The 14,691-nt window shown below is 40.1% G+C and overlaps 1 protein-coding gene across 1 annotated transcript in view; it reads right to left on the reverse strand.

The window, feature by feature from the left end:
* Window positions 1–858: 858 nt before the first annotated feature.
* PTPN14 (protein tyrosine phosphatase non-receptor type 14) overlaps window positions 859–14,691 on the reverse strand; it is a 73,007-nt gene continuing 59,174 nt past the window's right edge. The window contains exons 15-18 of the mRNA XM_063303486.1: window positions 12,842–12,970; window positions 6,948–7,179; window positions 5,216–5,379; window positions 859–1,815 (exon numbers count right to left, since the gene is read on the reverse strand). Coding sequence (XP_063159556.1) covers window positions 1,687–1,815; window positions 5,216–5,379; window positions 6,948–7,179; window positions 12,842–12,970 — 654 coding nt within the window. The 3' untranslated portion in view covers window positions 859–1,686. The remainder of the gene's footprint in view (window positions 1,816–5,215; window positions 5,380–6,947; window positions 7,180–12,841; window positions 12,971–14,691) is intronic.

Here is a 14,691-nt window from a genome sequence, read left to right on the forward strand (position 1 = left end):
ACATAGCCTGTAGCCCATCCTCAGCACAACAGCACAACTATTGCCTAATTTACAAATTTGGGGGAAAAATCAAAAGCAAAAAATTTAAAAAAGCAACAGAGGATCATGATATATAAAAGCAATATGAAAAATGCTGTAATAACTCAGTGACAGAGAGATGTTTATGATGGGCAATCATATCGTTCAGTGAAAAAAATAAATAATTTCAATCAGGACCTTGGAGAGCGACAGCAAATCAGAGTAGGCACTGCTGGGATAAATGGGCCAGTGCTTATGAGCCACCAAGTAACTGTCGACTCCTAGCCACCAGACAGATTTTCTCCATGACAGTATGTCCCTAACTTGATCTTTCAGGGGCAATGGACCAACAGTCTAACTCAATATAAGGTAGCTTCTTGTATGGAGATGATTAAAAACTATTTGTGAATCCAAAGAACGGTTTGTAGCAACACAATAGAGCCTGCAGATACTTACGGCACAAACTACTAGAACATTCTCCTGCACAAGCAATACTAAATCAGTAACAGTTAGTATTCCCTATTCATTTAAATGGATGTTTTTAAAACACTTTCAACTGTCATGTCCTTAGACCTGCTGCCCTAGGCTACAGGTAGCTAATGGCTTATCAGTAATTGGATGCAGAATCAATTTCAAAAGCTCTTTGCATGTTACCTAGTAAGATCTCTAGAAAGAGCTACACAATATCTCCCCATATATACTCCTCCTTTAGAAGGAGAGAAAAGAGAGGAAGTCAGAGAATGGGTGACCATACCACTTTCAGCATGCACCAATAGAATATTCTATCAAAATGTGGCCACCACAGTAAAAAAAACCCCTCAGGTTTACTCTATATGACTTGAAAAACTCCCCTGATCTGGCTGTTTCACATTATGGATGTGCAGGGCTCTATTTCCAGACTCAAGATACAGCATTAACTGTAGGACTCAGGATTGATTAGATCTCGCTGGGACCCTACAAGAAAACTCCTAGAATGGATCTTATTCCAGTATTTCAGCTATTTTATAGCTTCAGAGATAAGAGTATCGCTACTATCCATCATCAAGGTACTATGATCATTCTTGCTTAGTACTGATCTCTTGAAATTTTGAGTTTATTGAAAATCCCACCGCTATTCTGTAAGGCACTGCATGTATGATAGAGGGCAACAGTTTGTTCCTTCTCAGTAATATTATGGACATATATCTGCTTTCAAATTTGAATGAAAGTCAAATACTTTTTTTAAGTTGGTTTTTCTTCTATGTGCACAGCCTGAAAACAGATTGCTAAATACTCTTTCCAAAAAAATAAAATAGAATAAAATAAAATAGCAAAGCTGCCTTGCATGTCATATAGAAATGCAATGGTCAAGAGAACATCTCCAGAGAGGATTATCTCCACTCCTAAAGTCAGATTACAATGAAGAGATGTGTCACATGTGGTTCGATCATTTTAAGGTCACCCCATTTCCCACAAATTAAGAAAGTTCACACATCATTAAAAAAAATAAATTATCTCATATAAAATCATCTGCAAGAAGAACAAAGTGTCCTTATTGATGAAGCAATTTTGATCAGGTGTCACAAAATGCTGCAAAACAAGAAGCTTTGTAGAAGGGGTAATTCTCAGCCAAACCTAAAAGGCTGTCTTGAACTGTGAACAAAAAGATGTTGTATTTCTTCTTGGATGTTAAATGAGCCTGGAATTTTGTAGAAATAGGATGAGGACTTGATAGACAAATTTATACTGTGCGATAGTTTGGATCATGAACATTCTCTGTTCCCTCAGATGTTGAAGCATCACTGGAACGTCTACTTTCTGCAAAGTGGAAGAGAAAATTCATAACAATATTCTCTATAGTAGAGCTAAACAAAACAACACAGGATTCATAAACCTTTTAGATTTGCTTTCTTCAAAATCTCTCATTTTTTAATTCCTACTTGGCACCATTTTATCCCATTTCTGTCAGTTAATGGCTTTTCTTTTCTCTTTTTTTTTTTCTGGACATCACAGCAATAGGAGAAATATGAATACTGAAGAACAACTGAGTCCAGGTTTGCATACTGACTTGAGAAGTATGAATCTAAAATGAAACTGGACAACATTCTTCTCCTTCCCTATGGATTAGAGATCCATTCAGTTTCATTTCTCTTGTGGTCTAAACTGCATCAGAGACATGTAAGATGCTTCTTTATTCATGGGAAGGGTTTCCAGGTGAAAGAGTAAACAAGAGTAGTGAATCATTGATAAAACGGGGGATTATTAGCAAATACTTGTTCTAGAGGATTTTTATTTTGGTCATAGCAAGAAAGGAAGTGGTTCAACTCCTGTCGAAGTAGTATTTCCTCTATGAATTTACTTTACTAAAATAGGCTTTACTATTTCCATCTCTAAACCTCTTCATCACGTTCTGAAATATAGAGGTATACACATAGCTGGAAAGGGGAAATCTGTCTGTATTTGTTTATTAATCTAGGCTGATTTCATTATGTTTCATTGTTTTGGTTTATTGATCTTACTGTCTGGATCCCTCTCTGAGATCTGTAAGTGTAAGGTGGGTTACAAACCAGTCAGTCAAACTTGTTTCTAATTATATTTTTGGTATCTACTCTAAGTAACTTTTGGTAGATGAGCAGAACAAAACTATTTTTTATATAAAGAATGAATGAATGAATGAAATGTAGCAAGCAGTATATACAGTGACTATTATGTTATTAATAGGGACCATTCGTAAAACACCATCACCCTCGAGTTTGGAAAATCAATGAGCAACTCTATCATGATCTAAACACAAGTGTAAACTTTGGCATCCCCATTTTTTTTTTTCTCTTGATAGAACTTCTTTCATTAGCAAAACCAGGATGGCACCACTCCCCTGTCTTCTGCAGCCCTCAGCCATCCTTAAAATTTGCTCTGGAAGTTTAAAACAAATGTGAGGCATACCAGGGGTTACAGGGAGATGAGAAAGTCTTACTGTGAGGCGGGAAAGTTCCTTATACAATGGTCTGTTTTATCTTAGGAGCAGTATTTAACCTGTTTTAATATTTGTATGTTTTGCATTTGTTTGCTTCCGAGGTCACTTTGTTTCCTTGATAAAGCTATTTCCCTATTTAATTTGTTCCAGTAAAGAACAAACTTCTAAAGTTGTTATTCTATCTAAATTGGACAATGTTTTACAACAGAGACATGAGATAGCTGTCTTCAAATATCTGAAGGGCTGTCCTATTGAAGACACGGTAGACTTGTTTGGTGTTGCTCCAGAAGACAAAAAAATGTGAGTTTAATGGACAGTGCAGATTTTGATTGAACATCAGAAAAATAACCTAATGGTAAGAGCTGTCCAACAATGAAACTGCATTAGCAGACTCCTGCACTGGAAAAAGGGTTGGAGTAGATGGTTTCAAGGTTCATTCCAACCCTAACTTTCTATGATTCTTGTAGGTAGCAGAGTTCTTTTCCAGCACTATTCCCATCATCTAGAGATTTCAGGGACCTAGACAAGTTCAGCATATACTTCAATGAATTTTACCCAATAATGCCAAGTCCTCTTTGTTCTTCCTTGTTGAAGTGAGGGGAATGGTGGCCACATACCTGAGTCCAAATGACATCAAGAGTTCTACCCCAAACATGAATAGGGTCATAAAATACTTTTAACCATTTTGGGGCCAAGAGCCACTTTGAGTGGCACACTGGAGCCTGATAATGCAAAACTTCAAATCTGACTTTGCTTAAACTTTCTGTAAATTAAACACATTTAATATGATTGCTCCCAATGGATTCCATAATTTTAGTTTTCTGTCATGCTACAAACAATTTAAGTGTTATAGTTCACAGGGACACTGGGGAACATGCAAGACTTTGAGAGGCTGATGTGGCTTTTAGGCTTTCAGATGAGCACCTTTGCTGTACCAGGTCGCCATATAATACATTTTATTTGAAGCATCATATTGATCTGCCTTCTTTCAAACACGTACAGGTAATGTCCTGATTACCAGGAAACACACTGAGACGATGACTTGGTCTCTAATATTTATTAGTAGTACTTAACAAGAATCCTAACAAACTGAGGAAGCGTGGGAAAAACCCAGCCATATAAACCCCAAAGGTTAAGGCGGTCCCGATCTGTGTCTCTTTGAATGGCTGAACAGTTCCTCAGTGCTACGCATGCGCTTGACAGTCTGGGTGGGAGCCCCCTGCTCGCCATCCTTACTCATGACAGGTAAGGATCTCAGCTTTCTTCTTCTCAACTCTGTTAACTTCCACAATTTACTAAAGAATGCCGTTGTGTGGAATTTGATTATCAGCAATCTAAATTGCTTTGCTAAGCTAGTTAGAACATAGTTCAATCTAAGCAGGAAAAAAAATGCAGGCTAGTATGGACTCGCAGGGCTCAGCCCATCTCTTAATAGCTGAGCATTTGACATTTAGTGTTCTTAATTTTCCAATTTGCTGCAAAAACAAATCAATGACAATATCCTTGTTTTCCAAGTAAAGCTTGAAAACCACTTAGAAGACTGGGAGAAATATTGGACAGTGTGCTTCCCACAACCATTTTAATGTAAATTCAAATCTGTTTTTTTAACCTTGAAAAAAGGCAAGTGGGGGATGGGACATGCAAAGTTATTCATGGAGAGAAGGAAACTTGTCTCTTTTTCTCATTGTACTAAAAGCTGGGATTTGGAGACTCCACCATGAAATTGCTGAACTGGAACTAATTAAGAAGTTTCCCTCCATTTAGACTTGAGTGGAGACATTTGTTTTCTGTTCCACTACAGATGTTAATTAGCATAGTTTACTGGGATGGCTGGATTATTACCAATGGCTGCTGTTCTAAACGGTCAATTTACTTATCTTGAGCTTTGCAAAGACCTTTCTTTTTCCTTTCTGCATTCCATCGCCAGGGCATTATTTCTTCTCTCTATCTCTGTGTGAGTTTGCAGATATGCAGGCCAGCTTGTATCAACTATGTTGATACCTTGATGGCTGACCGAGACTCCTGCCATAATAAGAAATGTATTCTGATTATACCATCCACTTACATAATCCACATTTATTAGTCTTTAAGGACCCACAAGAGTGTTGCTTTAGTGACACAACGTAATATGGTGACCCCTCTAGTATCGGTGGACCTTTCTCCGCATACCTTTATACTTACCCTGCACTCACTGGATTGCACCTCTTCTTAGGAAGAAATAAACAGGAGGACCCTTTCACTTACCTCATTGTGTTCCAAGCATCCAATCATAAGCTCTGTCAAAATAACCACACCTGTCCTCCCCACTCCAGCACTACAGTGCACAACAATTGGAGGGTTGCAGTTATTGCTGCTGTCCAGAATACTGTTGGTATGACGGCGCACTGACTGGATCTCTTCCAAATAGGCTGCGAGGTGGGAATAAATGAAAATTACATTTCCTAAATCTAATACAGCTTTACATAAACTATGGCAAATAAGTTGGGGGAGGGGGGAGCAAATTTTCTTTTAAATTATGATCATTTACAGTTCTTGGAAAACACTAATTATTTGGCCTCTGGACAGCAAACTGCACTGAATTCAGCTAGTGCCAGCAGGGTGTCAATTACTACTTGGGACTTTAAATTAATCAGCTCTTTAAAAAAATACACACACACACTCTTCCACCCTTTGCAAATCCCAAGGTCCCTGAAGCAGATGACTGTAGACATTACTTACAGCAATTCCTGAGATTAACAGGCTGGGATCAGAACAACAGCAAGTTTCCCCTGAAACATGCCTGCTGGAGCAGTAGCTAATGGGAAGGGGGCATCCATCTGGCCCTTTCCTTACCTTGCAAATTGTGTCTGAATTTCAAGTATTTCTGCCCTACCCTCAACTTCCAAGTATCATTTTTATACCTAGTGAAAAGTCTGAATAGCAAAACAAGCAAACATCAGGTTTGCCCTTAGCGGCACCATGCTTGGCTTTTTTTTTTTAAATGCCTTTGGGTATGACAGAGTCTTTAAAGACTATGTTGTGTGATGTTAAACATGGCACAAGACTGCTTAGTCCTGCTCAGGCATTCAGCTTTAAGGACTACTGAATGAACACGGGGAAGAGAGTAAGGATGTTATGCCCTTCAAACAATTGTTCCTGCTACTTCCAAGTTTCTGAGCCAAACTTCTCTAGTGGGGAGCCTTCGGTATCCAAATATGTTCTTAGAATGTTATATATGGAAGAGTATTTTACAGCAGGCCGATCATCGGCCCATCAAGTGCCATTGTATGCAATGCCTGGCAACTGTTCTCAGGAGACCAGTATTCATAATGATTCTGCACGTTATGCAGAGTCAGCATGGAAGGCCTCTCCCTCAGAACTTAACCATTTCTTTCTATGTTCAGCACCTTTGAGCAAGAAAAGTGCTTCAAAGTGACTTGTCTGCAACTCAATGATATCCTGTACTCTATGCTGGGATGTGGGATTTGGGTTTCTCCCTTCAGGAGAATCAGACTGGAAAACCAGCTGCTGGTCCTCATTATGTGTGCTTTTCCTCTAATCCAGAAGTTTCAAGTTGATCTAAGACCATGTTTTTCAAACTTGGCAACTTTAAGATTGTGGACTTCAACTCCCAGAATTCCTCAGCTAGCATGCTTATAGTTGCCAAGTTTGAAAAACGCCAACCTAAGAGTAGCCAAGCAAAGCCTTGAGAAACTGTGATAAGCACATAAGAATACTATTTAGGTATTCTGTGGTCATGTTTTCTTGGTGAAATGAATTCTGTTTTGTTATTGCATTTACTTTTGTAAAACATAATGGGATTCATTTCATCAAGAAAACACAATGGCCATCGATTTGTTATGTATTTCTCTCCTCAGAAAACATTTCTTACCAGTCCTCTTTTTGTTCTACCCACTTTTTCCTGCACTGCCCCACCCCACCCCTGCTCCCACAAATAAAGACAGTTGCCAGTACATTAACATGTAAGAAAGCTTACAAAGGAAGTCTTGTTCTCCTGGACAACCATGATCTGGCCAGTTGGTGTACTGTAGATGCCAAACGGTCTTCTCCTGTCCTAACAAGAGGTGCTTGACCTTCAGGCCTGTTGTGGCATAGCAACCAGAAACAGTCCGGAATTTGGTGGTCACTTTGAACTTTCCATAAGTGGCTGAGCTATGTTTTGAGCCAAGTTTGGGCCAGTAACGATGGCTTTTGGTCCTTCCTCTTTCCTACCCACCCCCAATGGAAACAGAAGCAAAATTAGCAACAATCATTGAAGAGAAAGAACAGATTTTGCTATAGAACAAGTAATAGGTTGGCATAATACAGGTGTTACAATGTCAGAATAGGACTGGAATCACCTGGATTCAATTTCCCGTACAGTTCATGGAATGGTTATATTCTTTTGGCCTGGCCTACCCTACAGCCTTGCTGTGCAAGTAACATGAGCGATGGAGAAAACAACATCTGCTGTTGAGAGTTTTTTGGAGGAAGGACAGGATGAATCAGTGAGTAAAATAGCTATTAAATTTTGTTCCCTGCCAAATACAAACACAAGACTTGTGCTTTAGTAATCATATTCAGTAAATGTAGAACTTGTGACTGTATATGCTAATTTAAAAGTAGGTTAACCTTAAGAAAGGTTAGCCAGTGATGAGACAAAAGTAATACAGTAGTGATACATGCAGCTCAGAAAGAACAATTGTGGCAGAGAGGTCACAGCCCTGGACTAAACCTGGAGAGATTCAGGTTTAAATACATGCTCAGTGCAAGACCTGGAAGCAATAACTCTCTTCCAACTCTTTCCTGTGACTGCTACTTATTGCAGAACTTTGGTATTAGAGAAGACTCCTGAGAATACCACGGATAGTCAAGAAAATGAACAAATGGATCATCAGACTGCTACTTATTGCAGAATAAGTAGCAGTCACAGGAAAAGGAGGATGCCTGTATACTCCAATAAGCTTTAGAACAGGGTTTTCAGGCTTTAAAGATCATGGACACCTTTTGGTAAACAACTGATTTGGCAGCATCCAACAACTACAGAACACATGTTCTCAGGCAAAGGATTACTGACATGCATCCCTCTACACACACCATCTGCCTTGTATGCAATAACTTGCCTGGTAATCAGAATTGTGGACTTTGAAGAAGCAGGATAGAAAAAGTATTGATGCTCTTGAACTTTGGTATTAGAGAAGACTCCTGAGAATACCACGGATAGTCAAGAAAATGAACAAATGGATCATCAGACAAATCAACCCAGAGTTCTCACTCAAGGCACAAATGACCAGGCTCAAATTATCCTACTTCAGACACATAATGCACAGACCCAGCTCTCTGGAAAAGGCTCTAATGCTGGGAAAGGTGGGAGGAAAGAGAAGAAGAGAGTGACCAGCAGCAAAGTGGATGGACTCAGATACAGTGGCAATGAGTGAACCACCGGAAAACCTGAAAGACCAGGTTAGGATGGAGAAAATCAAACTATGTAGTCGCTGAGAGTTGACACTGATGGCACATAATCAGAGATGACCAGGGTTCCATGCTGGTGAGCTCATGGAACTCTGTGCAAGCAAGAAAGGGGGCTGGGAGAGGAGGGACAGATTTCAGCCAATGCATGATCGTTACAATTATCCCTCCCTTTTCAGGGCTCAGTTTGTGTTAGCATTAGAAGACGCAAAGTCACAGAATTGCAGTAGGCTAGAAGAGAAGGAACAGACTGGTAGATACAGATATAAATGTATAGACAAGAGAGATATGTACACATACACACATGCATGCGCGCATGCACACACACAGTGTTTCTATGCTGCCAATGCAAAGGAGCCTCTCTGCTGCTACCACAGAAATACAAGTAATACAAGCATTAAAACAATTTCCAGACCAGTAATTTAAGAGTTTATTCCAACTGCCAGTACAGTTTACACCACAGAAACACTACACCAAGAAACAGCTCTAAAAACCCCCAGCAAAAATCTAGATAAAATTGCTTTAATGGCTAAATCAAGCACTCTAGATCAAATGCATTTAATGTAATTAATACAGAAGATATTCAGAGAGTGAAAAGTCAGCAATGCAAAAAGGTCCCCTGCCTGGGTGTCTTCTCAGACACCTACTGCCAACTGAATCATAAAATGAGGCACTAAAGGTCAGCCTTTCATTTTGCTCCTGGGAGGCTTCCTGAAGACGTCCATTCAGGAGACTGTCAGAAATATCTGGAGAGTTTTTCAGAAGGAGCTCAACAGAATTAAGAGATAGGTATAAGGATGTTGAGAGGATGATTCAAACCTCTCCTGGATTGCTCCCTATCCCCGAGATTACACTTCCGTATGTTCAGACTCTGTAACTATTACCACAAACAAAGTGTGTTGTTCAAGACTTTCTACCAGGAATTCACAGGACTATGGCACAGCTTGTGTTTACTTAGGAGAAAACAAAATCAGGAATTTTAGCATGGTATGAATTCCATTGCAATTATTATGTAGACATTTCTACTATCTTGGGGTTCCAAAGATTCCCTGCATCATTAAAAGAAGTCTTAATAGGCATGTATACACATAATCACAGTTCAGATCGTAAGATTGCCGTGTTCTCTGTGGTTGTTTAGGAAGCAACTTTTTCCATGGCCCAATTATTCTGTTAACAGTGCATTTAATGGACTCTTGCTCCCCCTTCTGAACAGCTGATAGCTGTAAATGTTTAAAATGGGAATGATCAGGCCACACTGCTTGAACAGAACGGCTGACCCTCTGTGCCTGTAAAGTCCATGTATCTGAACGGGATTCAGAGCTGCTGGTTGCTGGTGCGTGCCAGTTTTACAATGCAACGTACAGTTTGGGGATTATCTGTTTTGCTTGGCATAGAACAGCAGAGCCCCCCCCCCACTTGATACTTTTACAGGAACAACAGCTTCTGGTCTCTTTGCAGCTGATAAGGATTCTAGTGTGTAGAGGTGGCTGTGGATGAGCTGAGAATGTCATTCTTTTCAAATAAGAGCAGCTTTGTATTCTCAGAATTCACTGGAATTTTGTTTGCTTTGTTTGGCATGCCACAACCTTCTAATGGAGCTAGAATGTTACAAACAAGGTTGTAATGGTTGAGTCATCCCAGGCAGAAGTTCAAAGGATTTAAAACAAAACAAAACAAAACAAAACAGAAGGGTAAAGGGCCAGCAAAGACAAGCACATTATTTCAGAGAGGCCTCCCTATAGCACAAAAGACACACATGCATAACCATTTAGGCACCCCTCCCTCAACGGTATGCAGGATAAAACACAGGCCTGCCACAGAAGAGTTGTAACAGAGGACAAGCCGATCAAAAGGGAGAGAACAAATCCACAGAGGAAGGCATGTTTCAAGATTTGAAAAAATGAAAAGGGAATTAAATTCATGGCATAGGGGCTGGTTATTTGAAGAACCACCTGCTTCTGGTTGTTTTTGTCTGTCACATGAGACTGGGCAGAATCTTCTCTGTTTTCTAAGTTTAATTTGTATTAGTTATTAGTACTATGATTAAAATTCTTAATAAAAACTATATTAAAAAAAAAGAGAGATTGGGCACAATGGGAGCACTTTGGGTCAATCTTCAAACTTCACCAATCAAGCAGTGTCATCTTGTGGGTTGCAGGACTCAGGAAATCTGCCTTCTCCATCTGGGTGTCTGCTGGGATAGTTCCTGGCCTGATGATGTTCAGGAAGCTATTAAAGACCTGGCTATTTTCCCTGACTTTGGTTGAAGGTTGAACCGTAGTTGGATGGGATGGGGTTTTTTTTGGTTATGTGCTGTTTCTGGACTGCTCATGATTTCTTTTTGTCCTTTGTATTTTATTTTTATTTTTTAATTGCAAGCCACCGAGTCAATGGGAGCCTATAAACTGTATCTATAAGTAAATATCTGGACACAGTTGTTTTGAGAACCAATTTTGGGTAAAAAAATGCAAGGAGGGGAAATGTGTATTAAAGTGAAAAGAACTGTTTAATAGATGTATTAAAATCAGTTGGGTCAGTGGCAAGCTCACATGGATGAATCACCCTGCAAGATCACCCTCAGTTAGCAGTAAGCCATGTGGCCTCCAGTTGGTTTGTTCTTCAACAACCATCAGTCTAAGCTAGCACAGTCAATGGCAAGGCTGTAGTGGTTTTATTATTTTATACCCCAGTTTCTCTCCAGAAGCAAAAGGCACCTTATACTTATATAATCTTCCTTTATTTTATCCCCATAACAACAACTCCAAGAGGTAAGTGAGGCTGAGAGAAAATGAATCTCCAAGTTGCCTGATTTGGGAGGATTTATTTATTTAATTTATTAATCAAATTTATATGGCTGCCTGTCTCACCAGAAGTGACTCTGGGTGGCATACAATAAACAAGTAAAACAATACATATATAAAAACAATCATGTAAAAATATAAAAACTCAGTATTAAAAATTATTAAAATTAAAATATACAAACCCCAGGCATGGAGGGAGTGACTATATCCACCTCAGTAGTGGAGCCATCTAAGCATGTCTCTAGTTCCCTGGGATCCCCAAACCTGGTGGCGTAACCAGGTCTTGAGGGACTTCCGGAACATCAAGAGGGATGGAACCAGCCTAAACTCCAGGAGGAGAACGTTCCACAAGGTGGGCATCACAGCAGAGAAGGCCCACCTCCTGGGACCCACCAAATGCAAGTCCCTGGCAGATGGTACCTGCAGCAGCCCCACTGCCTCAGGTCCAACAAGTTCAAAAGGTTCCCAGATAACCGGGCAAGACTCCTCCCCAGGCATCTCCTCTGGACCTGCAACAAGGCCAGCATCCAAATGGGAACAAATTCAAGTGATTCTGTCTGCAGATGCTGAGCAAATTCCTCCTCACACCCTGTAAGAGGTTCCTTGAGCCTCTAGAGGGTTTGTGTCATCCAAAACAGGGCTGCGGGGCAGCAATCTGTGGATGCAATAAGGGCAGAGAATTACTGGCACTTCGCCGCCCTGCCACAAGGTAGGCCTTAATAGTGGCTCTAACCTGTGTTCAGTTGAGTTCGTCCTTTGTTGAGCACCAGCAATGCTCTAGATGGCTCTTCTTTCATTTCATCTCCCTCCTCTGTGAACCACAGGGGGTGATGGGATCCCAGAGAAGGGAGATGTCACATGGGCATGATCCGATCCACACCTCATCTGCCCCCTTATTCCAAGCAGCAACCAAGGCTTCAGATGGACCATGCAGCAGAACAATAGGAACAACCCTCAGCTCTCTCTGGAACCCATTTGGGTCCATCAGTCACCGGGGGTGGACCAATCTAATGGGTCCAGCCTCCCTGCAGTGGATAGTGGCACTAGAGAATCCCATGCTATTTGTGTAAGCTGCCATGAGTCTGAATAGATTCAGCAGCATAGAAATGAAATGAAACGAAACGAAAACGAAAACACTGTTTTAGCCTAAACAATGCATAGTTAGAATTTCTGCTTTTGATCAGCTGTGGTTTGTTGTGTTGTCCACAGTGTCACATTGCAGTTAACATTTTTCATTTAGTTAAAATACATACTGGAGAATTAAAAATTCTCCAGTATTTATTTAGAATTCTCTTCCTTCTGTCACATTCAAAATGACAATTTTATAACTACTTTGGAGGCCTCTGGATGGAGGAGGAGGAGCATGCCTAAGGCTTCTGTGGATCATCACAGTTCACCTACACCAGAGGAGAATTTTCCAAATGTTTCTTCCTGGCTGCATAAAAGGAAAAGAGGGGAGCAAATGAGCCTGGGAAATGGCCAGGGTTTTTAACACTTCACTTAGCCACAACAAAACCTGATGCTCAAGTGCAGCTAGTCCACCTCCCTTGAAAGATCTTTTTCCTGGCTGGGAAAGTTCTGCTGGTGCTCCACTGCAGATGTTTCCTGTCATGTTACATACCTCCTCTGCTGTCACCATGGCTATCACATTGACTCCTTCATCCCACACCATTTGCCAGAAATCATGGCATGTCTGTGGCAAAGGTCCTTGGGTAGCTATATAGTGCCATTCTTCTCCACCTACTGTCACCTAGGGAAAAGAGAGATTACTTTCATAACTGAGCCACCCCATAACTCTCCTATGAGTGCTTATAACATGCTGAACTATCCATTTTTGCTCTTCTTAATGCCAGATACCAAATCAAATTTATTTTCTATCTGCTAGCTCAAAGTAGTTCTGTATATGAACAATATTCAAGTAAGTGAATGGTCTCAGCCTAGCTTTGATGGAAATATACATTTAAAAACAAAACAAACAAAATACAACCTAGGGCTGGGAAAAAAAAGTGTCAGTCTAGGACTGAAGTCACTTATTTCTGGTTCTCTTGTGAAATGCTCTTTCCTTGTCATCCTTCTCCATTCTAATATTGTTCTGGATAAACTTCCTGATAAAAAATAGGTCTGCTTCTGTCACCCGTAGTGCCATTCTACAACTGTACTCTGTACTGTATCTATAACTGCTGTAAGGAGTTTCCAGCAGTCTATGTTCCATCTGATAATGCATGTTTCGTTCCTAGAGATGAAAAAATTCAGAGCTGACTAAAACCAATAAAAGTAACTCTGACAATTTTAGCAAGATTTAAATAAGGAGTTGTATGTCTTAGTTTAAAAGAAAGGAGAGAAAGGTGTATGTTGATGGTGGTAAAAAAGTAAACATGCTGACAACTGAGATTATTTAGTACTTGTGGATAGAACATCTGTAATTTCAGCAACCTGGACAAACATTAAACTATAAAAAATGCAAACAACCCAACCAAGACTGGCAGAGGAGTAGGGCAAGGTCTTATCAGAATATTAGGGGAGCTCAGCTTTGGTTATAATTCAAGGACCCATTTTCAACCTCCTGGCACAAGGCCTGAACAAAAATTCATAAATAGCCAAGAGTGAGAGTATGGCCTAGAACATGGAGGCATAATATTGTCCTGACTGCAGGATATTAAATATTGGTAACTGGGAGAAAACCACTTGCTGTGTGACTGGGGCCAAAAAAAAAAAAGAAAAAAAATTGCAGATGGAGTTTCACCTTCTGAGCAAAAGAACATCTGCTTGGCTTCTGCCTCAGCCACTTGGAGTGCAGAAAAGAAATGTACTGGCAACACACAGAGTTGTATATGACTACAGATCGGCACATGCCCCAACATGTGCTACAGAACAATGTGTGTATGTCCAATGCTGATACACCAGATGAAATATGAGGTTTTAAAACTGGCTAGGGAGAATTCTTTCTTGGCCCTTGCCACCCGATGGGGTGAAATTATGCCTTCCCAAACAATTTCTCCTCCCATAGATAGATGAAAAATGTTCCACTCAGTAATCAGTCATCCCAGCTAAGGCAGATAGTGCCAAAAGTACCCAATATCTTCTAGCCACCAGGTCTTTTGGCAGAAATCTGATAGGATTCTGATTTAGAAGGCTTTTAACTCAACAAGGGGTTTTAGTGTTGCAAATTATGACCAAACAGCTCTTGGAACTCAAGAGAAATGTCTTGCAGGAAGGTATAGTCAGAGCTAAAAATTATTTGGACCAACAATGAAAAGTTATCATTACAAATAGATGTATTCATTTAAAAAAAAAAGCAACACAACGAACTGTTAGATGGAAATATGAAATTATTTTCTTCTAAAACTCCTTTATTCTAGATATGATATTCAGTGTCACCATCAGTTAGACACATAAGGCCAAGAGCTTTACTTTGAAAATGTTGCCTTAAAAATTGCAGAGAATCCCTAGTCATCTCCTTAGGTTCCTTGC

This window comes from Candoia aspera, chromosome 1 (assembly GCF_035149785.1).
Source record: "Candoia aspera isolate rCanAsp1 chromosome 1, rCanAsp1.hap2, whole genome shotgun sequence".
Classification (NCBI taxonomy): domain Eukaryota; kingdom Metazoa; phylum Chordata; class Lepidosauria; order Squamata; family Boidae; genus Candoia; species Candoia aspera.